At 40.0% G+C, this 26,140-nt stretch overlaps 2 protein-coding genes across 2 annotated transcripts in view; both read left to right on the forward strand.

Moving 5' to 3' along the window:
* The window catches only part of LPCAT2 (lysophosphatidylcholine acyltransferase 2), a 91,384-nt gene that overhangs the window by 50,396 nt on the left and 14,848 nt on the right, over positions 1-26,140 (forward strand). Inside the window, exon 12 of the mRNA XM_049864135.1 lies at positions 20,307-20,405. Within this exon, the coding sequence (XP_049720092.1) occupies positions 20,307-20,405 (99 nt within the window). The remainder of the gene's footprint in view (positions 1-20,306; positions 20,406-26,140) is intronic.
* On the forward strand, positions 10,533-12,065 carry CAPNS2 (calpain small subunit 2). Its single transcript, XM_049864136.1, has one exon. The coding sequence runs from the start codon at positions 10,741-10,743 to the stop codon at positions 11,485-11,487; it is 747 nt and encodes a 248-aa protein (XP_049720093.1). The 5' UTR covers positions 10,533-10,740; the 3' UTR covers positions 11,488-12,065.

Raw genomic sequence — 26,140 nt, forward strand, 5'->3', positions numbered from 1 at the left:
CAGATGCACTTTTGTATTCAGCTGTACAAGTTGCTGTGAAAGTTTGGTGGTCCTGTATGTCTGACCATTTCCCCCTTCAGTTCTCAGACTGACTTAACTCCGCATTTAGTCCATCAAAATATTTTCCCTTGGTACATATTGTTACACTGGAAATATCCATTTAAACATGAGAATTATGTACTTCATTTTTGGCTTCTCATTGTATGGTGGGAGATACCATAGAGGAGACACAAAGGGGATTGCAACAATTGAAGCTTAACTTTCTTACCAGAGCAAAGGAGTGATGGCTGGCCTCCTCCAGGAGCACAAGGAAGTAAAGAACAGGGCTTTGTAAAGAGCAGTTGTGCAGACCAATTGCATTTCCTCCTATGAGAGAGTGACAGTCCAAGATTATAAGGGAAAATAAATAGATATTATCTATATAGAAAAGCTTTTCAAAGGGCCTCTCAAGAAGACAAAGTAAAGTAGTATAATGGCATGTGCAAAGAGCTGGAGATGGAAAACCAAAAGGGAAGAACACGGTTGGCATTTCTCAAGCTGAAAGAACTGAAGAAAAAATTCAAGCCCCTAGTTGCAATAGTGAAGGATTCCATGGGGAAAATATTAAACGATGCAGGAAGCATCAAAAGGAGATGGAAGGAATACACAGAGTCATTATACCAAAAAGAATTAGTCGATATTCAACCATTTCAAGAGGTGGCATATGATCAGGAACTGATGGTACTGAAGGAAGAAGTCCAAGCTGCTCTGAAGGCATTGGTGAAAAACAAGGCTCCAGGAATTGATGGAATATCAATCGAGATGTTTCAACAAACAAATGCAGCGCTGGAGGTGCTCACTCGTCTATGCCAAGAAATATGAAAGACAGCTTCCTGGCCAACTGACTGGAGAAGATCCATATTTATGCCTATTCCCAAGAAAGGTGAGCCAACCGAATATGGAAATTATAGAACAATATCATTAATATCACACGCAAGCAAAATTTTGCTGAAGATCATTCAAAAACGGCTACAGCAGTGTGTATCGACAGGGAACTGCGAGAAATTCGGGCCGATTTCAGAAGAGGATGTGGAACCAGGGATATCATTGCTGATGTCAGATGGATCCTGGCTGAAAGCAGAGAATACCAGAAGGATGTTTACCTGTGTTTTATTGACTGTGCAAAGGCATTCAACTGTGTCGATCATAACAAACTATGGATAACACTGTGAAAAATGGGAATTCCAGAACACTTACTTGTGCTCATGAGGAACCTTTACATAGATGAGAGGTAGTTGTTTGGACAGAGCAAGGGGATAGTGATTGGTTTAAAGTCCGGAAAGGTGTGTGTCAGGGTTGTATTCTTTCACCATACCTATTTAATCTGTGTACTGAACAAATAATCCGAGAAGCTGGACTATATGAAGAAGAACAGGGCATCAGGATTGGAGGAAAACTCATTAACAACCCGCGTTATGCAGATGACACAACCTTGCTTGCTGGAAGTGAAGAGGACTTGAAGCACTTACTAATGAAGATCAAAGACCACAGCCTTCAGTATGGATTGCACCTCAACATAAAGGAAACAAAAATCCTCACAGCTGGACCAATGAGCAACATCATGATAAACAGAGAAAAGATTGAAGTTGTCAAGGATTTCATTTTACTTGGATCCACAATCAACAGCCATGGAAGCAGCAGTCAAGAAATCAAAAGACGCATTGCATTGGGCAAATCTGCTGCAAAGGACCTCTTCAAAGTGTTGAAGAGCAAAGATGTCACCCTGAAGACTATGGTGCGCCTGACCCAAGCCATGGTATTTTCAATCACATCATATGCATGTGAAAGCTGGACAATGAATAAGGAAGACTGAAGAAGAGTTGACGCCTTTGAATTGTGGTGTTGGCGAAGAATATTGAATATACCATGGACTGCCAAAAGAACGAACAAATGTGTCTTGGAAGAAGTGGGGCCAGAATGCTCCTTAGAGGCAAGGATGGCGAGACTGCCTCTTACATACTTTGGACATGTTGTCAGGAGAGATCAGTCCCTGGAGAAGGACATCATGCTTGGCAGAGTACAGGGTCAACAGAAAAGAGGAAGACCCTCAACGAGGTGGATTGACACAGTGGCTGCAAAAATGAGCTCAAGCATAACAATGATTGTAAGGATGGCGCAGGACCGGACAGTGTTTCGTTCTGTTGTGCATAGGGTAGCTAGGAGTCGGAACTGACTCGACAACAATAACATCTATATAGATTCTAGAAAGGCTTTTGATTTCATCCAACATGACATCCTCATCAATCAACTAGGAAGGTCTGGTCCAGATCACATTGCAGTTAGGTGAAAACCCACTTGACAGAAGGACTTTACCCAAAGTGGGACTGGTGAGTTCTTCTGTTACCTGAGACCAGGTGCAGTCTTCCATCTTGGAGTTCTGTTTGGAAGAGCAACATACTTAGTAGGTTGCAATCAGGAATACCATTGAAAATAGGCAATCAGGAATACTTTTGAAAATGTCAGACTAGGGAGAAGGGCAAGTAAGCATGTCTTCAAAGGTCATAGAACCAGACCCAAGATAAAGAAAGATTAAATTCATACATAACATAAAAGTCTTGGGCACCAGAAGGAAACTAACCTCCATACAGAAATGATGCTGCTGTCACGGTTACATGGCACATTCAAATCGAGACATACAATTCTAGAGCTAAAGGGACCTTTGGTGTTAAATTATCCATCCTCCTCATTTTGCAGACAGCTGTCAGCCCAAGAGAGGAAGTTACATGCCCAAGGTGACCCAAAAAAGTGACACAGTTAGTTAATTGTAGGACAGGGATGAAAACTCCTAGTTCAGTGTTCTTTTTACTCTAAATTGTCACCATTGAATTTTTTTTAATGCCTTTATTGAGGCGTATTTTATATATTATATAATCCACTCATTTCAAATGTACGATTCAATGATTTTTCACTAAATTTACCAACTTGTACAGCCATCACCATAAATCAGTTGTAGAACATTTCCATCACTCCATTGATCCCTCATGTCGTTAACTGCTCACCCCCTCACCTGCCCTCCGGCCCTAGGCAACCACTAATCTGCTTTCTGTCTCTCTAGATTTGCCTTTTTAGGTATCTCATATTAACAGAATCATACCGTATATGGTCTCTTTTGTCTAGCTTCTTTCACTTAACATGTTTTTGAGGTTTATCTATGTCTTAGCAAGTATCAGTAGTTCATTCTTTTTTATTGCTGAATAGTTGTCCATTGTATGGATATGCCACACTTTGTCTACTCTTTCACCAGTTGGTGGACATTAGGGTTTTTTTCAATTATGGCTATTATTATGCGGGAAAAAGATGTGACAGTCTGCTCCCATAAAGATTACAGCCTTGGAAACCCTATGGGGGCAGTTCTACTCTGTTGATTAGGGTCACCATGAGTCAGAATCAAATTGACTCAATGGCAGTGGGTTTTTGTTGTTGTTGTTTATGACTATTATAAATGATGCTGCCAAGAATATTTATTTGTGACCATTAGCTTTTTAAGTTCAATAACTCCTCTCCTCAAATTGGGGTTAAACTATTCATCAGATATAGCTTCTTCCCCTAACCTGTTTCTCCAGATCTGGACAGTAGAGTTCCCTGAGACAGCAGCTAAAGTTGCTATTAATGTTCTAATAAATAGCCTTAGGGGATTAAATGATCCAGAGAAGAAAGGGCTTGTTAATCTAATAACAGTCTTTTATTCTGTGATGGCTTATGAGAAACTGTTAGCCAAATGACCTCCATCTTCACGGAAAATAAATGAGAGGAATTGGATTTAAACCTCAGCAAAAAACACTTCAGCTAGACATAAGGAGACTCATTTTATATGACAGTGGATGTTATCAAGTTAATTTGCAATATTATAAAAACAAAACTCATGTAATTTCCTCTCACAGAAGCTTATATGACTGGATTTCAATCTGTCTGAGGCCAGATGGCCCCTGTGATTCCCTGAAAGAAAGACAGTCCTTTGGTGATACTTTTTGGTGTGATTAAGGAAGACATTTGGCCTTTCGTGTTCACAGAGGCAATTTCATTGTACTCAGGAGAAATAAAACCAGCCATTGGAAAGTTCGACACAAACCACTGGGTATGGCAAAAGGAGACAGGACATTGCTTCAATGTCCTAAGAAGAGCAGGGCCCTCTAGCTACTATTCTGTCCCTAATAATAGCTAAAATAGTCATTCCTTAATTCTAGAGTTATACAGTTACAAAGTAATTCCACATCTGTTACGGATTGAATTGTATCCCCCAAAAATGTATATCAACTTGGCTGTGATTCCCAGTATTGTGTGATGGTCTACCATTTTGTCATCTGATGTGATTTTCCTATGCATTGTAAATCCTACCTCTATAAAGTTAATGAGGCAGTATTAGAGGCAGTTATGTTAATGAGGCAGGACTCAGTCCACAAAATTAGGCTGTATCTTGTGTCAATCTCTTTCGAGATATAAAAGAGAGAAGTGCACAAAGAAAGGGAGGGACCCCATGCCACCAAGAATGGAGAGCCAGGAGGGGAGTATGTCCTTTGGACCTGAGGTCCCTGCACTGAGAAGCTCCTAGACCAGGGCAAGATTGATGACAAGGATCTTCCCTAGGGTCGACAGAGAGAGAAATCCTTCCCCTGGAGCTCACATCCTGAATTCAGACTTCTAGAGAATAAATTTCTCTTTGTTAAAGCCATCCACATGTAGTATTTCTGTTACAACAGCACTAGATAACTAAGACAACATTTAATCCCCTTTTGATTTTATGAGTCAGAATGGACTCGACGGCACTGGGCTTGGTTTGGTTTTTGGATTTCATATTTGAGCCTTTAGTGGTCTCTACAATTACCTGTGTGATAGATACCATCACATGGCAGTTCAAAGCCCTTTCCAGTCTGGTTGCATCCTATTGTTCTGCTTTTATCTCTTGTCATGCGCAGGGACGGGCTCTGGTCACGTTGAACTATTCACCTTCTCTGGAATACCTCACATGCTTTAGTGCCTCTATATTTTGACCATACTGTCTCTCTGTATCCTTGGTCTATTTGGAGAACTCAGACTCAGCCTGTAATCAGGCCTACACACTATCTCTTCTCTAGGTAAATGTTCTCCTTTCTTAAGCCTCAGCAGAATTCATTGCTCCCCATTTGGGGCACCATAAAAATAAAAAAATAAAAATCCATTGCCATTGAGTCAATTCTGACTCATGATGACCCCATATGTTACAGAGAACTGCCCCATGGGGTTTTCTTGACCATCATCTTTATAGAAACAGATCACCAGGTCTTATTTCTGTGGAGCTGCTGGTTGGGTTTGAACCACCAACCTTTAGGTTAGCAGCCGATTGCAAACTGCTTGTACCACCCAGGGGCCTTTGGGCACCCATACTGATTGGATAATACAGTACAAAGTACTAGCTGTTTGACTTTGGATGAGCAGCTTAACTTCTCTATGTTTTTCTTACTTTATCTGGGATACTTTTGTATCTTTCAGAGGAATCTTATGAAACCCAAATACCAAAGCATATTATATACAAATGTAATGGGTTAGTGGTAAGAGTAGAAATATGAACACAGCACTTCAGGTTATATTTACAACCAGTTGACTGTGGGTCATCTTGATCCTTGAGAACAGCAATCGTGTTGTATTCACTTTTGTATCCTAAGCACTGAGCCAACCTCCTGATACATTATAAATTGGATTGAATCTTTGTGAAGTAGGCAGTGAGATACTGTCATCATCATTTTGCAGATTAGAAATTGATCCCCACATGCTAAGTAATATAATGATTGAGTCATTAAGTCCTGGTCACCTTTCCCAGAGTTCACCAATAGAACTTCCAGAGACTTTTGAAGGACTTGTACTCTGACTCTATCTAGTATTAAGGGTTGTTAGGTGCCATCAAGTCTACTCTGACTCACAGCAACCCTATGTATGACAGAATGAAATGTTGCCTGGTCCCGTGCCATCCTCACAGTAGTAGGAATGTTTGAGCCCATTGTTGCAATCATTGTGTCGATCCATCTCATTGAGGATCTTCCTCTTTTTTCATTGACCCTCTGCTTTACCAAGCATGATGTCCTTCTCCAGAGACTGGTCTCTCTTGATAACACGTCCAAAGTAAGCAAGAAACGCATAAACATCGATATTCTAGGCATTAAAACCCAGTGCCGTCGAGTCAATTCCGACTCATAGTGACCCTGCATTAGTGAGCTGAAATGGACTGGTATTGGCCATTTTTAATTGGACAATATGTGATTTACTCTGCCGGGAATGAAAACTTGAAGGGGAATGGCTTTGTGTTCATCATCAAAAAGAACATTTCAAGATCTATCTTGAAGAACAGGGCTGTCAGTGATAGGATAATATCCATAAGCCTACAAGGAAGACCAGTTAATATGACTGTTATTCCAATTTATACACCAACCACTAAGGCCAAAGATGAAGAAATTGAAGATTTTTACCAACTTCTGCAGTCTGAAATTGACTGAGCATGCACTCAGGATGCATTGATAATTACTGGTGATTTGAATGTGAAAGTTGGAAACAAAGAAGAAGGATCAGTAGTTGGAAAATACGGCCTTTGTGGTCATAGAAATGATGCCAGTGATTGCATGGTAGAATTTTGCAAGGTCAACAATTTCTTCATTGCAAATACCTTTTTTCAGCAGCATAAATGGTGACTATACACATGGACCTTGCTGGATGGAATACACAGGAATCAAATTGACTACATCTATGGAAAGATTTGATGCATTGAACACATGACTGAAGACAAAACGAGTTGTGCAAGTACATCATACGTGAAGAAAGCAAGAGGTCATTAAAAAGACAGAAAAGACCAAAATGGATGTCAGAAGAGACTCTGAAACTTGCCCTGGAATGTTGAGTGGCTAAACTGAAAGGAAGAAATGATGAAGTGAAAGAGCTGAGCGAAAAATTTCAAAGGGTGGTTCGAGAAGTCAAAGTAAATTATTATAAAGAAATGTGCAAAGACCTGGAGTTAGAAAACCAAAAGACAAGAACACGCTTGGCATTTCTCAAGCTGAAATAACTGAGGAAAAAATTCAAGCCTCGAGTTGCAATAGTGAAGGATTCTATGGGCAAAATACCGAACAACACAGGAAGCATTAAAAGAAGATGGAAGGAATACACTGAGTCACTATACCAAAAAGAATTGGTCAATGTTCAGCCATTTCAGGAGGTAGCCTATGATCAAGAACGGATAATACTGGAGGAAGAAGTCCAAGCAGCACTGAAGGCATTGGCAAAAAGCAGGAGTTGACAGAATACCACTTGACATGTTTCAACAAACAGATGCAGTGCGGAAAGTGTTCATTCGTTTGTGCCAAGAAATTTGGAAGACAGCTACCTGGCCAACTTGTTACCAATTGCCAATCTGACTCAAAGGGCCCTTGTCTTTTCCTGAGTAAGAATACACGCGAAAGACAAACTTTATCTTCAGCAAGCTTTATTTTGCTTGAGTCAAGCAAAAGGAGTCAGCGGGGATCTAAGCCTCTCCAAAAGACTGACTCAAAAAGGGAAGCATGGCTAGGGCTTACTTGGGTTCCGTGGAGACAATAGAGTAATGAATATTTAGTGGGCTTCTTTCAAGGGGCGTGTGCTTCTCAGAATGGTGGTGTATGCTAAGTAGGTTGTAACCTGTAATCTAAGATGGAACCTGCTGATATTCAAGATGGAGTCCTCTGGGCAGCCCTTGGCATCACTTATTATGGGATATAGGGCAAGCACACTGATCTTTGGCACTACCTTGCTATCTTTGGAGGGTTAAGGAAGGTTAAACAGCGGTCACACTTTGTTCTTCTGCACATGAGGGAGCCTGTAATGGGGGAAGGGACTAGAAAAACACTAAGAAGGAGATAGTAATTCAAGGGTTGTTTAAACCTTATCTCTTGTTGACAGGGTGTGGTTCCTGGTTACCCAACTTCTAGATGGTAATCTTTTAACAGCTCTTTAGTTCCGCCAGCACAGTTAACCCTATCTGTCTCAAACTGACTGGAAGAATCCATATTTGTGCCCATTCCAAGGAAAGCTGATCTAACTGAATGCGAAAATTATTGAACAATATCGTTAATATCACACACAAATAAAATTTTGCTGAAGATCATTCAAAAGCAGTTGCAGCAGCGCATTGACAGGGAGCTGCCAGAAATTCAAGCCAGATTCAGAAGAGGATGTGGAACAAGGGATATCATTGCTGATGTCAGTGGATACTAATTGAAAGCAGAGAATACCAGAAAGATGTTTACCAGGTGTTTTATCGACTACACAAAGCATGTGACTGTGTGGATCATAACAAATTACGGATAGTATTACAAAGAATGGGAATTCCAGAACACTTAACTGTGCTCGTAAAGAACTCGTACATAGAGCAAGAGATAGTCGTTGGAGCAGAACAAGGGGATACTGTGTGGTTAAAAGTCGGGAAAAGTGTGCATCAGGGTTGTATCCTTTCAGTATTCTTATTTAATCTGTATGCTGAGCAGATAATCCTAGAAGCTGGACCATATGAAGAAACAGGGCATCATGGTTGGAGGAGGACTCATTAACAACCTGTAATGTGCAGATGACACAACCTTGCTTGCTGAAAGTGAAGAGGACTTGAAGCACTTACTGATGAAATCAAAGACTACAGCCTTCAGTATAGATTACACCTCAACATAAAGAAAACAAAAATCTTCACAACGGGACCAATAAGCAACATCATGATACGGAGAAAAGACTGAAGTTGTGAAGAATTTCATTTTACTTGAATCTGCAATCAACACCCATGGAAGCAGCAGTCAAGAAATCAAATGATGCATTGCATTGGGCAAATCTGCTGCGAAAGACCTCTTTAAAGTATTAAAAACAAAGATGGTGTGTCAGACCCAAGCCAGCCGTGTTTTCAGTTGCCTCATATGCATGTGAAAGCTGGGCAATGAATAAGGAAGACCAAGGATATTGAATATGCTATGGACTGCTAAAAGAATGAACAAGTCTGCCTGGGAAGAAGTACAGCCAGCATGCTCTGTAGAAGCGAGAATGATGAGACTTCATCTCACATACTTTGGACATATTATCAGGAAGGACCAGCCTCTGGAGAAGGACATCATGCTTGGTAAAGCAGGGGATCAGTGAAAAAGAGGAAGACCCTAAACAAGATGGACTGACCCAGTGGCTGCAAGAATGGGCTCAAGCATGACAATGATCATGAGGATGGCGCAGGACCCTATTGTACATAGGGTCGCTATGAGTTGGAACCAACTTGACAACACCTAACAACAATAACAAGAAGTTAAACATTTGACTAACTGTGTTATATATGAACTGTACCTGTTCTAACTTACGCATAAATTTGACTTAAAGAGAGATTTAGAAACGGAACTTGTTCATAATCCAGGGACTGTCTGTAATCTGATTCAATCTAGTATCAAGGGTGGTGGTTGTTGTTGTTAGTTGTCATCGAGTCAGTGTGGACTCATGGCGACCCCATGTGTGCAGAGTGGAACTGCTCCATAGGGTTTTCAAGGCTTTGACCTTTCAGAAGCACATCACCAGGCCTATCTTTCCATGTGCCTCTGGATGGGTTCGAAGCACCAGCCTTTCAGCTAGTAGTCAAGCACTTAACCATTTGTACCACCTAGCTGCCTAATATTATCGAGGGTAGTATTTCTCAAAGTATTGTTTGGGACCATCTACAGACTCACTTAAAAATCTAAAATCACATTGCATAAATGCAGTGTTGAGCAAAAAAAGCTAGACACAAAGAAGTACATGCTGTGTGATTCCATTTATTTATGGTGCAAAAACTAATCTATGCTGTTAGTTGTCAGGAGAGCAGTTACCCTTGCGAGGTGAGAGATACTGGAAAGAGGGAAGAAGGGCTTCATGGGGCCAGTGATGTCTTATTTCTTGATCCATGTGCTGTGACATGAGTATGTATAGTTTTTGAAATTCTTTCACCTGTACACTTATGATTGATACATTTTTTTTGTATGAATGTTACACTTCATAAAGTTTCCAAAGCGTAGATCCATGGCCTCAAAGCAGATCCACTAAACCAGAATCTCTGGAGGTAGGACCTGGCGGTGGGGTGGGGGTGGGGGGGCTGCATTTTAATAAGAGTCCCCCATTTTCCATGTTTTTCTTCAGCACATTGAATTTTGAGAACTTCTGCAGAAGAAGGGGGATTAGGTAAATCTTTCCAATGCCCAAGAATTCTTCAGTTCTACTCTACCAATGAGGATTCTTTAGAAAAGAAATCTATGAGTAATTTACCTCTCCAGTTAGAAAAATGCATGTCATCTTTCAGGTGCTTAGAGAGTAAACTAAGAAATCAGAGAACTATGGAAATGTTCATTTTTATATTTGTGCAGTTTTTGTAATATATTTTATATAATATTATATTCCTATAGAGTTTTATATTTTCCTTTTAAAAATATTATCTTTGAATGTGTCATTCATGCTATAATTTATGAATATTTATTTACAAGAGTAGACAACATTTTATTGAGGCCCTCTAAAAATGGCAGGTGCTAGGACCTGATGGAATTCAGGCAGCTGAAATCTAAGATGAGACATCATCACTAGGGGGTGTGGTGCAGTTTAAGCAGGTGCAGAAAAGCCAGTTTTTCCACATAGGAGCTACTTAGACTCCATTTCAGCTCTCTGCATACCACCTCCAAGATTCTGGCAGCTTTTACACTTGCTCATTAAGCTGAAAGCATGTTTCTTGCAAAGGCTTTTTTGGAAGGGGCAGATCATGGTCTTGGAGAAGCTCTTGGAGGCCTTCTTGGGGGAGGCGGTCAAAGAGCAGCAACAGGAGGAGGAAATATCAGAGGGATAGTTGGAGGGATTGTGAATTTTATCAGTGAGGCCGCAGCAGCTCAGTATACTCCAGAACCGCCTCCCACTCAGCAGCATTTCACCAATGTGGAGGCCAACGAAAGTGAAGAAGTTAAGAGGTTTCGGCAGCAATTTGCACAACTGGCTGGACCGGACATGGAGGTGGGTGCCACTGACTTGATGAATATTCTCAACAAAGTCATTGCTAAGCACGCGGATCTGAATACCGATGGCTTCAGTCTTGACACGTGCCGGAGCATTGTGTCTGTCATGGACAGTGACACGACTGGGAAGCTGGGCTTTGAAGAATTTAAGTATCTGTGGAACAACATCAAGAAATGGCACTGTGTTTTTAAGCAATATGACAGCAACCATTCTGGGTCCCTGGGAAGTTCGCAGCTGCGGGGGGCTGTGCAGGCAGCAGGCTTCCAGCTAAATGAACAATTCTACCAAATGATTATCCGCCGATATGCCGATGAGGACGGGAGTATGGATTTTAACAACTTCATCAGCTGCCTGGTTCGCCTGGATGCCATGTTTCGTGCCTTCAGGTCTCTGGATCAAGATGCCGATGGCCTCATTCAGGTGTCTATCGAAGAATGGCTGCAGTTGACCATGTATTCCTGAAGTGGCCACCAAGAAGGCCAGCCCCGCACAGGAGGACGGGACTGCTAGAAGCTGAGCTGAGCCATCCAAAGGTTGCTGGTACCTGGCCAGTGCCGTCACAACTCCGCCTGTTCATGAAGTTGTGCCACACTTTACTGCGTAATTAAAAGAGGTTTTTCATGAGAAACGATTTGAGTGGTTTGTATAATGGGTTTCTGAGATACTAGAGTCACATAGACTTATATATGTAATGGCAGGGGAGGGGGTCGCAGGGCAAAGCCCTAATGTATGAGTAGGTATTTAATGGTTACTGCTTGTTTGGTAAATGAATTCCAAGGAGTAGGAAATTTGTTGTTAAGAATGAAATTTTGAAGAACTCCTGGAATAAATTGAGGAAGCATTCGGGAGACATGTTTTTCCCTTTAAAAAGGTGAGAAGGGAAGTTCTTAATCTGTTTTTCTCTCCATTTCACATCTAGTCTTTCTATTATGTTAAAAATGAAAAGGGCTTTCCAGGAAAACTCTCTACTGGACCATATAGAAACAGCTTCAGATACGTGAAATTAAGCAATTTCCTATCAGGGTAGCATTTTCTTATGGGAGAGCAACTATGTAAAATTCTAGAATTCTTTAGACCTATTTCTCTAGTGAAATAAGCATATAGCAGTTCTTTTTTTTTAATTAATTTTTATTGTGCTTTAACTGGAAGTTTACAAATCAGGTCAGTCTCTCATGCAAAAATTTACATACACCTTGCTATAGACTCCTAATTGCTGTCCCCCTAATGAGACAGCACAGTCCTTCCATCCACTCTCTCTCCTCGTGTCCATTAGGGCAGCTTCTGGCCCCCTCTAGCAGTTCTTTTTTGTTTTTATATATTTCTAAAGAGGATCCAAGGGCATTGGGGAATAAAGGGTGTGTCTGTAGTTCAAGATGTTCTAGTTGCTTTAATGAATCAAAACCATCACTCTTATGGTACAATGTCCTTATGATACAGAATCAGGCACGCCCTGCTGATGTCAGCCAGCTCTTGTCACGTCTTGTCCTGCCTTGGAGCAAGGAAAGTTCTTTCATTTCTTTTTGAAAACTAAACCAAAAAAAAAAGAAAAATACCTTTTGCCATCGAGTCTATTCAGACTCATAGGAACCCTACAGGCAGGAAAAAAGTGAACAAAGAAAAGAAGGAAAACTTAAAAATAAAGAGTCATCAGTTAAATGGCCTATAAAACAGTATGAAAGACAAATATCACTGACTTTTTATTACAGTGGTTCTCAGCTCTGGCTGCAATTCAGAATCACCAGAAAAGCTCTTTAAGAATACTGATGCCTGAGCCCCATCCCAAGTGAGTTAACTAAGAATCTTTTGAGGTGGGGTTCAGGGATGAGGATTAGCTCCCCAGGTGATTCTAATGAGCAGCCAAGGTTGAGAGCCACTGCTTTAAAGTAAAACTGTCTCCAGGATTTCTTAAATCTGGCTTAGCAGAAAGTGAGGGAGAGCTAGGAGAATCAGTATTGCCAATGTCCAGGAGAAGGAAGATGAGGATACTGAGAAATTGCTTCTCCCAAAACTGGTAGTCATATCCTCCTTGTGTATGTAGCCTTTGGTTTGGCTTTATAATTTTGATTCAGGCTCTTATAGCGGAGCAAGCGGAATCCAGAATCCCAGTGCAAAGTGAACTCAGGCAAGAGAGGCTGCCTTCCTGAATGCTCAGTATACCTGCCTTCTGCTTAATTAGTTTCCACCCCTCCTGCTTCTTTGGTTTTTGATGCATGCCCTTTCTCCCAGGCTATTTTTGGAGGGTCCAAAATAGCCTGGGAGAGAGAGAATGCATTACATTTAGCATGAGTTGAAAGATAAACTCTCCCTCTTTTGACTCATTTAAAAGAAAGTCGGAACTATGGAAATGATGTCACTGGCCTGTTAACAGCCCTCAGCTGTCTATTAGAAACCCCCAGTGAAATTTGAAGAGGTTGGCATTTGACCTCTGGGTTCACCATTACGGCCATCAAGTATTCATGAAACACCAGTGCATCTGATTCTGTACTACACCACGTGCGGATGTCACATCCCTTTCCTCAAGGGACTTGTCGTTTAAGCTGGGTCTGTGTGCTCTTTAGACCAGGCGTGGTTATAGAAGCAATGCGGCTCCTGCCAGCTGCCACACCTTAGTATCATTCTCCCTATTTTAGAACAAGCCCACTTATATATGAAGCATGAGTGAAGGAGATTAGCCAGGAAAGGGGAAAGCTGCCAAGGTGTCTTTTAAGGTCTCAGGATATTAAGTTTATAAGTTAACCTTTCCACGTGATGATTATGGACAGGACAGTGTCGCTACACTTTTTTCCCTCTCTTCATTTGAAGTATTTTATAAAAGTTAGGACAATTATTCACACTAGGAGTGGTATTAAGTATTTCTCTTGCTTTCCCAATAGAGGAAGTACCTACTTGTATGATTCTCTTTCAGTGGGCACATGGCAAAACATTTTCAGGTTACGTAAGCTTCTCTTCTGAATCTATACACAATTTATTTAAATAATATACAGAGTGAATACTAGAAGATTCGGTCCAAACTCTGAATTTTTCCAAGTAGCTAAATCTTTGGCATTGTGTGGATGAATAGCCTGATGAGTGATTGAATTTCTTCGTTTTCATCCAATGGCTGATATTTTAAAGGCACATTTTCAGTGTAAGACAAGTATTTAGCCATGTCTATATGGAAGACTAAGGAGACCCTGGTGGCGTAGTGGTTAAGTGCTACGGCTGCTAACCAAAGGGTTGGCAGTTTGAATCCACCAGGCGCTCCTTGGAAACTCTATGGGGCAGTTCTGCTCTGTCCTATAGGGTCGCTATGAGTCGGAATCGACTTGACAGCACTGGGTTTTTTTTTTTTTATATGGAAGACTATAGCCTAAAATGAAGGTCTGTGATTCATACTCCATCCCATTATTTCTTGATGTCTATAACATCAAGGAATACATTATGCGATTCAAAAATAATACTCAGTAATAAAAATATGTGACGATGCATCACCTACATTTTAAAATTTCAATCTATTTCATATGATTTTGAAAAGCTCCTTCATCTTAATATAGCCTGCTGAGTACTACAGCCTGTGTCTTAGTTATCTAGTGCTGCTATGATAGAAATACCACAAGTGGATGGCTTTAACAAAGAGAAGTTTATTCTCTCACAGCCAAGTAGGCTACAAGTCCAAAATCAAGGCGCTGGCTCCAGGGGAAGACTTTCCTTCTCTGTCGGCCCTAGGGGAAGGTCCTTGTCATCTGTCTTCCATTGGTCTGGGAGCATCTCAGGCTCAGGGACCTCAGGTTCAAAGGACGTGCTCTGCTCCCAGTGCTGCTTTCTTGGTGGTATGAGGTCCCCAACTCTATGCTTGCTTCCCTTTCCTTTTTATTTCTTGAGCGATAAAAGGTGGTGCCAGCCACACCCCAGGGAAACTCCCTTTACCTGGGATCAGGGAGGTGACCTGAGTGAGGGTGGTGTTACAATCCCTTCCTAATCCTTTCAACATAAAATTATAATCACAAAATGGAGGACAACCATACAATACTGGGAATCATGGCCTAACCAAGTTGATACACACATTTTTGGGGAGACATAATTCAATCCATGACAGTCTGTAACAGCAGGAAAAAGAACTGTATGTTCTGCACCAAAGAACAACAAACATCCGAAAACATTCAATATTCGTATGCCATTTAAAGGCCAATATTTAAATTAAAAAAAAGAAAAAAAATTTTTTCTTTTTTTATTTAAAGGCCATTTAAAAAATATTTTTTAAGTAGTACATGTATTTATAAAAGTTAATTTGTACAGTAACCTAAGTCAGAAATCTCGATCACTAGTATTGCAGTACTAATCCATATTAAACCTGTTGCCGCTGAGTCAATTCCAACTGATAGCGACCCTATAGGACAGAGTTCTGGTGTATTCGAACTGCTGACCTTTCGGTTAGCAGCCGTAGCTCCTAACCACTATGCCACCAGGGTTTCCAACCCATACTAGGGCCTTAAAAAATATTTCCAGAAGCACCTGCAGGGCACTGATATTAAATGTGCGTAGCGATCTTAGGAGTCCTGGTGGCGCAGTGGTTAAGAGGCTGGCTGCTAATCAAAAGGTTGTTGGTTTGAACCCACCAGCTATTCCTCAGGAGAAAGATGTGGCTATCTGCTTCTGTAAAGATTACAGCCTTGGAAACCCCAGGGGGTAGTTCTACTCTGTCCTGTATGGTCGCTATGAGTTGCAGTTGATTCAATGGCAATGGGTTAGTGATCTTAAAGTGCCTCTAAAATTACTTTTAAAAAACGTTTACTTTTAATGCTAAGTGAATTAAAGCAACTTAATTCCCAGAAAATTAGTAATACGATTATGTATGTGGGTAGAAACATTCTCTTAATCAGAATATTCTGGTAAACAGAACACCTCTTCCCTGACTTTTCTGGATAACTGAGAATTTACTGTGTATTTAAATAATAATACTCCTTTGGATTTATAGACTATTTTTGCAGACTTGAAGACTTTTTCTTGTTGGATGCTACCAAGGAAGTTCTGTTTTATGTAAGCATTGTTTATGTTATTTTGAGGACATTGGTTATCTCTCACTTGTAGACATGATGTTACATCAGTTATAATAGTAGAGCTTCACACAGCAAAGAGAAAAATAGCCCCTATCTTTGGGAGCTTACTACCTCAAAATGTATTCATAACCATATCCTTAAATGTTGCTAGACTTAGGAAATTGTACAAAGTACCCAATTCCATGTGAATAAAAATGTTTAAAAATTCCAACTATGAAATAACCTTAGGAAACAGATAACTGAGAATCATACATGAGACTCATCATTTTCCCTTTTTGTGATTATAAACAGACAGTATGTGTGATTAGGTGGTCTGGAACTTCCTGGTGGCCCTGGAAGCTGGTGTGGTGAGAGTGCAGGGATGGTGCTGGGGTGCCATGTGCTCACAGTGGCCCCAACAGACACTTCCATGCTTTTCTGATCCTGCTGACAGCTGAGAAGGGGATAGGGCCCACTGCCTGGAATTTCAGCGAGGCTTAGTCACCCTTTTTTGGCAGTAACTCAAAACAAATCCTTGGTTGCAACTCTGGGCTGTGCTGGACTCCAGATTAGGGCAGGTTATAGAAGGATTAAAGGAACCCTGGTGGCACAGTGGTTCATCACTGGGCTGCTAACGCAAAGGTTGGCGGTTCAAACTCACCAGATAACCTGGCAATCTGCTCTCATAAATATTACGGTCTAGAAAACTCTATGAGGCAGGTTCTAACCTGTCACATGGGGTCTGTATGAGTAGGAATCAATTCCAGGGCTACAGATTTTTTTAATGGAAGGATTAGGGCCTCCACCAGAAAAGCTGGTCTCCTCCTTTGGAATCTGGCCATGAGATATTTTCCTATCTAGATTTTTTTTTTTTTTTAAATAATTCATAATCCTCCCTGAAGAAGGAGACCAGCTTTTCTGGAAAATATGTATATATATATTTTTTTATCATGGAACCAATATGCTATTAAAAAAATGAAAGGAATATATTTTGCTCTATAATTGTTTTATTCTGCTTTTTAATAGTATTATTTTATCAAGCTGTTTATTTTAGTTTGTGTGATTGGGAGCCAGACTCCCTAAATTCTGATTTCAGCTACAGCAATAGTGAGTTTTTGTGACCTCAAATAAAACTTCTATCTCAGTTTTTCCATTAGTAAAAAGAAGTTGGAATGGATGATTTCTAAGATTCTTTCCAGTTCTAAATTTTATTATTCTAAATTTAAAACCTTGAAAATGTTTTGTTTTATTAATCTAGTAATAGAATCTCTCAGAAAAACTTTCATGCTATTTTTAATTTTTTTGCATTGCTAAGATGGAAACTTCTGCGTAATTTCTCATGCGATTAGTCTGCCTTAACATTCTTCTGTCAGTCAAAATAACTCATATAAGACTAAGTTATTTTTCTCTAATGAAATTAACAATGAAAATTGTTACCTGGTTCTGTGAACTGTGGTAATATTGAGGGTCTGTTATATTTCTATTTCTCCATCTGAAAATTGAGTTGTGATATTTGACCCGCATTCTACATAGGGTTTAGTACAGATAAAAATTGTATGCCTCACAATAAAGGCATAACATAAGTTCAAAGGGGTATTTCCCATTTATGACCATGACAACAGTACCCGTAAGTAATCCGTGATTAATTAAAGAACTTCTATTCAAAACTTCTATGTTGCTTAGCAGAGAAAACCAATTGCAGAAGAAATTTACCTATACTGAGTCATATATCCAGAGTTCAATAAGCTCCTAAAACTCTGAGGCTAATTATGAAATAGCCCTCCCTAGTGCAGAAGAAAATTAAATGTTGCAGGCACAAGAAGGAACTTATGTCCCTCATACTCTGCCTTCTCTGAAACCTTTGGGGTGATGAAAATGTTGGTTATGGTGGTGCTTAACCTGGTGTGCGCACTTGTCATAACACATTGAACTGTACGCTGAAAATGGCTGCATTGTATTGAATGTAAATTATACCTCAACAAAGTTGATTTAAAAACAAACAAAAAAGCCATGTCTCTTAGGCTGGCAGCCAGACAAAAATGAAAGTCAGATGACATGAGTTTTTTTCCTCATGAATAAACCCTGTTACTTTAGGAAAATCTTGAAACCTCCCTGTTTCTACCTTCTCCAGTGGGGGAAAAAACAAACAAAAAAACCCAAAAAACCAAATTCATTGCTGTGGAGTTGATTCCAGCTCATAGATGAGCGACCCTATAAACCAAAAAAACCAAACTGTTTGCCATTGAGTTGATTCCAACTCATAGCGACCCTATAGGACAGAGTAGAACTGCACCATACGGTTTCCAAGGGGCACCTGGTAGATTCGAACTGCCGACTTTTCCATTTCTACCTTGTAGTAAAATAAAGTAGTATGGTAGAAGTGGTTTTTGACCTTTTGAATCTTGGTTGCTTTGAGAAGCTGATAAAAGCTACAGAATATTTCCCTAGAAAAATGTACGTACAAAAATCACATTAATTTCAGGGGCTTCACAGCCTTCTCCTTCCCCAAGTTCATCTATGAACCCCCAGTATAGAATGCTTGCCTTAGTGCTTTAACATGAAGATCACTTGTAAGGCAGATGAGAAAAGAAAGGGTAGCATTGTTTTGGTGCCTACCTGGGTGTTAGGCAATGGGATTGCACTGGCTAAAGAACCATCCTTGCCCTTCAGGAACTCTTGAGGATTGAAGTGTAATTAGTTACAGCTGAAAATTACAGTCTTATTGATGCCCAACATTATTTGTTAATCTATCAAGTACTGTGCCAGCTTTGTTGTTACTAGTTCATAGTTTATCTGGGAACTCACCTCATCATTTGAAGATTTTGCTGCCAAAGTGACTCTAACACCTGGGATTTATAATCATTTGTCTTTCTCCTTTCTTCTTTCCCTATTTCCCTCTCTCCTCCCCCTTTCCTTCTTTTAGTCTTCTCTTTCCCTTCAGCCCTCCCTCCCTCTCTGCTTTGCCTCTCTCTTCCTTTCTTCCTCCCTTCCTTAAGCTCTCTCTTCTTTCTCTTCATTTTCATTCTCAGTATTCCTGTCTAGGTGAGTAGTTAATGTGTAGGAAAAACTCTGTATATAGCCTGGATTAGAATTACCAGTCCACTCTTTTATATTGCTATCATGAAATGCCTCCTGAGGCCTATAGATACTAATATACCAGTTGTGTTCGGTTTTCAGAGGTGTAGCCACAGAAGCTTCAGTAAATTTCAAGGCTTTGAACAGCTAGCTTCTTCCTGGTTCAGTCATGGTTGAGGAAGCGGAACCAGAACAGATCCAGTTTCTAAAATTTGAGTGAACCTGAATGATAGCAAGAATGGGAAAGATTATGGGTTGAAGCCCTGCTGAAAGCCTAATCTCCCTCTTAGAAAACAAGGGCATAGCAACTAAATCTCTTGCTCATTGGATTTTGAGCAGAGCCGGAAACAGTGGTGCCCCACTCAAAGATGGGGGCCAACTTCGCCACTTTGACTGTCTGCACAGTCCTGCCAGTAATCCAGTCTCATGCATCAAGCTCCTGAAATGGCTCACTACACCTCTTCTGAGTCTCCCATTCTAGGACTTTGACCTGTAATCTTTCCTGTTCCAGTTATCGTTCTGGATGACTCAAATCGTAAGAATTCAAGTCTGTTTAGGTTTCACGTCTTCAGCCATGACTGAATCAGTTCAAACTGGTTCGAAGCCCTGGTAAAGTTCAGCATCTTCTTGGGTCTGATATTCCCAAGAGGCAAGTAAGTGGCCCAGGTTTGCTCTAGCAGCTTCTAGTTTACTACAGATTAAGTGAAAGAAAGAAAGGTGTAGCTGTGATTACTGCCCTTTTCCTTTCCCTTCCATTTTCCATGTGTTGCTTCGTGACCTTTGGTGTGTAAAAGTATTTGGTGTTGGCCATCATGGCAGGGCCACCATCCATGGTGGAATGAATGGTTTGGTCCCACTTGGGATGAATGGCCTGGATCCTGCCTCCTACTGGGATTCCCATCAGGGCTGAGCTCAAGAACTCACTTTGGATACTGCAGGGCCCCCTAAATGGCCTTAGTGATAAAATGTTAATATTTTATTGCTAAGTAGAGAATGTCGTTTTCCCTCTGAAAATGGGAATGGGTGGTCTACTTGCTTGCTGTTCTATCTCAAATGTTAAATTTTTTCCAGTTAGCCTCAGTGCATGAAGATGTTGAGCTGGATGTTATACCTGAATTTCACCTTTCTAGCTGTGATGAGTGATAATTCAGTTAGTGGCCCTCCTAATTGATTTTTCCCCTCATTTCACAGAACCACGATGGCAGTATCGACTTCCGAGAGTATGTGATTGGCCTGGCTGTCTTGTGCAACCCTGCCAACACAGAGGAGATCATCCAGGTGGCATTTAAGGTACTGTCAGCTCTGCTGAAAGCATCTTGGTTTGCCTCACAAACAAATGTTGACTCTAAGTGTATAATTTGGAAATCAGTGAATATATTACATGAGTTTATAGATCTTCTGTGACGTGTATACAAGAGTAACATAATTAAGTCAATTGCTACTGAGAATAAAGGAAACATAAGCATCTGTTTAAGCATAAAAGCCTTTGGAAGCAGCATAGTTAACAACATCAAGATTGAAGAGCAGGCAATTTAACAAATTGAAAAACTATTTCTTTTCAGCCTTCCCATTTTAAAGCCCCAAAGTGAGTTATAAATAAACACCACCTGTCACTTGTCATCCTCATTTGCCATCCACAAAGCCCTGAGCCATCTTTTTTTTCTCACTCTGGGGGTCAAAGGTATTTTAACTGCATTTTCCTGATGGACTTAATTTTCTTTGGGTGGTTATCAGGTGAACACCATCATAAATCTCCCAAATTTCCACTCTGTATGTTTTCCTGTAGTATCACATACATTTTTATAGCAATACGGGGAGCTAAGCTGGGGGCAGATGAATAAAATCCCTGGTCCAGGTCCTCACCAAAGCTTGATGGAAATTTGAATTGCTGAGGATATAGACTCCATTTATTACCTACACATGCAAAAGGAGAAGAAAAATACATTCCCAGAGGTGTGTTTTCAGTTCTTCTGAGATTAAAGGTGCTTCATCTAATTAGTATTTAAATGGGATGTTCCCTTTGAGTTCCAGGCTTGTAAGATCATACCCCAAATTAAAAACTTGATCTCCCTGCTTATCTTACCAACTTTTTTTTTTTTTTTTTTTTTTTTTTTTTTTTATAATAACTTTTATTAAGCTTCAAGTGAACGTTTACAAATCCAATCAGTCTGTCACATATAAGTTTACATACATCTCACTCCCTACTCCCACTTACTCTCCCCGTCTTGAGTCAGCCCTTTCAGTCTCTCCTTTCTTGACAATTTTGCCGGCTTCCCTCTCTCTCTATCCTCCCATCCCCCCTCCAGACAAGAGTTGCCAACACGATCTCAAGTGTACACCTGATATAATTAGCTCACTCTTCATCAGCGTCTCTCTCCCACCCGCTGACCAGTCCCTTTCATGTCTGATGAGTTGTCTTCAGGGATGGTTCCTGTCCTGTGTCAACAGGAGGTCTGGAGAGCATGACCGCCGGGATTCCTCCAGTCTCAGTCAGACCATTAAGTTTGGTCTTCTTATGAGAATTTGGGGTCTGCATCCCACTGCTCTCCTGCTCCCTCAGGGGTCCTCTGCTGAGCTCCCTGTCAGGGCAGTCATCGATTGTGGCCGGGCACCAACTAGTTCTTCTGGTCTCAGGATGATGTAGGTCTCTGGTTCATGTGGCCCTTTCTGTCTCTTGGGCTCTTAGTTGTCATGTGGACTTGGTGTTCTTCATTTTCCTTTGCTCCAGGTGGGTTGAGACCAATTGCTGCATCTTAGATGGCTGCTTGTTAGCATTTAAGACCCCAGACGCCACATTTCAAAGTGGGATGCAGAATGATTTCATAATAGAATTATTTTGCCAATTGACTTAGAAGTCCCCGCAAACCATGTTCCCCAGACCCCCGCGCTTGCTCCGCTGAGCTTTGAAGCATTCATTTTATCCCGGAAACTTCTTTGCTTTTGGTCCAGTCCAATTGAGCTGACCTTCCATGTATTGAGTGTTGTCTTTCCCTTCACCTAAAGCAGTTCTTATCTACTGATTAATCAATAAAAAACCCTCTCCCACCCTCCCTCCCTCCCCCCCTCGTAACCACAAAAGTATGTGTTCTTCTCAGGTTTACTATTTCTCAAGATCTTATAATAGTGGTCTTATACAGTATTTGTCCTTTTGCCTCTGACTCATTTCACTCAGCATAATGCCTTCCAGGTTCCTCCATGTTATGAAATGTTTCAGAGATTCGTCACTGTTCTTTATCGATGCGTAGTATTCCATTGTGTGAATATACCACAATTTATTTACCCATTCATCCGTTGATGGACACCTTGGTTGCTTCCAACTTTTTGCTATTGTAAACAGAGCTGCAATAAACATGGGTGTGCATATATCTGTTTGTATGAAGGCTCTTGTATCTCTAGGGTATATTCCGAGGAGTGGGATTTCTGGGTTGTATGGTAGTTCTATTTCTAACTGTTTAAGATAACGCCAGATAGATTTCCAAAGTGGTTGTACCATTTTACATTCCCACCAGCAGTGTATGAGAGTTCCAATCTCTCCGCAGCCTCTCCAACATTTATTATTTTGTGTTTTTTGGATTAATGCCAGCCTTGCTGGTGTGAGATGGAATCTCATCGTAGTTTTAATTTGCATTTCTCTAATGGCTAATGATCGAGAGCATTTTCTCATGTATCTGTTGGCTGCCTGAATATCTTCTTTAGAGAAATGTGTGTTCATATCCTTTGCCCACTTCTTGATTGGGTTGTTTGTCTTTTTGTGGTTGAGTTTTGACAGAATCATGTAGATTTTAGAGATCAGGCGCTGGTCGGAGATGTCATAGCTGAAAATTCTTTCCCAATCTGTAGGTGGTCTTTTTACTCTTTTGGTGAAGTCTTTAGATGAGCATAGGTGTTTGATTTTTAGGAGCTCCCAGTTATCGGGTTTCTCTTCATCATTTTTGGTAATGTTTTGTATTCTGTTTATACCTTGTATTAGGGCTCCTAGGGTTGTCCCAATTTTTTCTTCCATGATCTTTATCGTTTTAGTCTTTATGTTTAGGTCTTTGATCCACTTGGAGTTAGTTTTTGTGCATGGTGTGAGGTATGGGTCCTGTTTCATTTTTTTGCAAATGGATATCCAGTTATGCCAGCACCATTTGTTAAAAAGGCTGTCTTTTCCCCAGTTAATTGACACTGGTCCTTTGTCAAATATCAGCTGCTCATACGTGGATGGATCTATGTCTGGGTTCTCAATTCTGTTCCATTGGTCTATGTGTCTGTTGTTGTACCAATACCAGGCTGTTTTGACTACTGTGGCTGTATAATAGGTTCTGAAGTCAGGTAAGGTGAGGCCTCCCACTTTCTTCTTCTTTTTCAGTAGTGCTTTGCTTATCCGGGGCTTTTTTCCCTTCCATATGAAATTGGTGATTTGTTTCTCTATCCCCTTAAAATATGACATTGGAATTTGGATCGGAAGTGCGTTAAATGTATAGATGGCTTTTGGTAGTATAGACATTTTTACTATGTTAAGTCTTCCTATCCATGAGCAAGGTATGTTTTTCCACTTAAGTATGTCCTTTTGAATTTCTTGTAGTAGAGCTTTGTAGTTTTCTTTGTATAGGTCTTTTACATCCTTGGTAAGATTTATTCCTAAGTATCTTATCTTCTTGGGGGCTACCGTGAATGGTATTGATTTGGTTATTTCCTCTTCGGTGTTCTTTTTGTTGATGTAGAGGAATCCAAGTGATTTTTGTATGTTTATTTTATAACCTGAGACTCTGCCAAACTCTTCTATTAGTTTCAGTAGTTTTCTGGAGGATTCCTTAGGGTTTTCTGTGTATATAATCATGTCATCTGCAAATAGTGATAACTTTACTTCTTCCTTGCCAATCCGGATACCTTTTATTTCTTTGTCTAGCCTGATTGCCCTGGCTAAGACTTCCAACACGATGTTGAATAAGAGCGGTGATAAAGGGCATCCTTGTCTGGTTCCCGTTCTCAAGGGAAATGCTTTCAGGTTCTCTCCATTTAGAGTGATATTGGCTGTTGGCTTTGCATAGATGCCCTTTATTATGTTGAGGAATTTTCCTTCAATTCCTATTTTGGTAAGAGTTTTTATCATAAATGGGTGTTGGACTTTGTCAAATGCCTTTTCTGCATCAATTGATAAGATCATGTGGTTTTTGTCTTTTGTTTTATTTATGTGATGGATTACATTAATGGTTTTTCTGATATTAAACCAGCCTTGCATACCTGGTATAAATCCCACTTGATCAGGGTGAATTATTTTTTTGATGTGTTGTTGGATTCTATTGGCTAGAATTTTGTTGAGGATTTTTGCATCAATGTTCATGAGGGATATAGGTCTATAATTTTCTTTTTTTGTAATGTCTTTACCTGGTTTTGGTATCAGGGAGATGGTGGCTTCATAGAATGAGTTGGGTAGTATTCCGTCATTTTCTATGCTTTGGAATACCTTTAGTAGTAGTGGTGTTAACTCTTCTCTGAAAATTTGGTAGAACTCTGCAGTGAAGCCGTCCGGGCCAGGACTTTTTTTTGTTGGGAGTTTTTTGATTACCGTTTCAATCTCTTTTTTTGTTATGGGTCTATTTAGTTGTTCTGCTTCTGAATGTGTTAGTTTAGGTAGGTAGTGTTTTTCAAGGAATTCATCCATTTCTTCTAGGTTTTCAAATTTGTTAGAGTACAATTTTTCATAATAATCTGAAATGATTCTTTTAATTTCATTTGGTTCTGTTGTGATGTGGTCCTTCTCATTTCTTATTCGGGTTATTTGTTTCCTTTCCTGTATTTCTTTAGTCAGTCTAGCCAATGGTTTATCAATTTTGTTAATTTTTTCAAAGAACCAGCTTTTGGCTTTGTTAATTCTTTCAATTGTTTTTCTGTTCTCTAATTCATTTAGTTCAGCTCTAATTTTTATTATTTGTTTTCTTCTGGTGCCTGATGGATTCTTTTGTTGCTCACTTTCTATTTGTTCAAGTTGTAGGAACAGTTCTCTGATTTTGGCTCTTTCTTCTTTTTGTATGTGTGCATTTATTGATATAAATTGACCTCTGAGCACTGCTTTTGCTGTGTCCCAGAGGTTTTGATAGGAAGTATTTTCATTCTCGTTGCTGTCTATGAATTTCCTTATTCCCTCCTTGATGTCTTCTATAACCCAGTCTTTTTTCAGGAGGGTATTGTTCATTTTCCAAGTATTTGATTTCTTTTCCCTCGTTCTTCTGTTATTGATCTCTAGTTTTATTGCCTTGTGGTCTGAGAAGATGCTTTGTAATATTTCGATGTTTTGGACTCTGCAAAGGTTTGTTTTATGACCTAATATGTGGTCTATTCTAGAGAATGTTCCATGTGCGCTAGAAAAAAAAGTATATTTTGCAGCAGTTGGGTGGAGAGTTCTGTATAAGTCAATGAGGTCAAGTTGGTTGATTGTTGTAATTAGATCTTCCGTGTCTCTGTTGAGCTTCTTACTGGATGTCCTGTCCTTCTCCGAAAGGGGTGTGTTGAAGTCTCCTACTATAATTGTGGAGGTATCTATCTCGCTTTTCAGTTCTGTTAAAATTTGATTTATATATCTTGCAGCCCTGTCATTGGGTGCGTAAATATTTAATATGGTTATGTCTTCCTGATCAATTGTCCCTTTTATCATTATATAGTGTCCTTCTTTATCCTTTGTGGTGGATTTAAGTCTAAAGTCTATTTTGTCAGAAATTAATATTGCTACTCCTCTTCTTTTTTGCTTATTGTTTGCTTGATATACTTTTTTCCATCCTTTGAGTTTTAGTTTGTTTGTGTCTCTAAGTCTAAGGTGTGTCTCTTGTAGGCAGCATATAGATGGATCGTGTTTCTTTATCCAGTCTGTGACTCTCTGTCTCTTTATTGGTGCATTTAGTCCATTTACATTCAGGGTAATTATAGATAAATAAGTTTTTAGTGCTGTCATTTTGATGCCTTTTTATGTGTGTTGTTGACAATTTCATTTTTCCACATACTTTTTTGTGCTGAGGCGTTTTTCTTAGTAAATTGTGAGATCCTCA

The sequence above is a fragment of the Elephas maximus genome, chromosome 21 (genome assembly GCF_024166365.1).
Source record: "Elephas maximus indicus isolate mEleMax1 chromosome 21, mEleMax1 primary haplotype, whole genome shotgun sequence".
NCBI lineage: Eukaryota > Metazoa > Chordata > Mammalia > Proboscidea > Elephantidae > Elephas > Elephas maximus.

Coding starts and splice junctions, on each gene's coding strand:
- CAPNS2 (XM_049864136.1), top strand. CDS start 10,741: ATGTTTCTTGCAAAGGCTTTTTTGGAAGGGGCAGATCATGGTCTTGGA.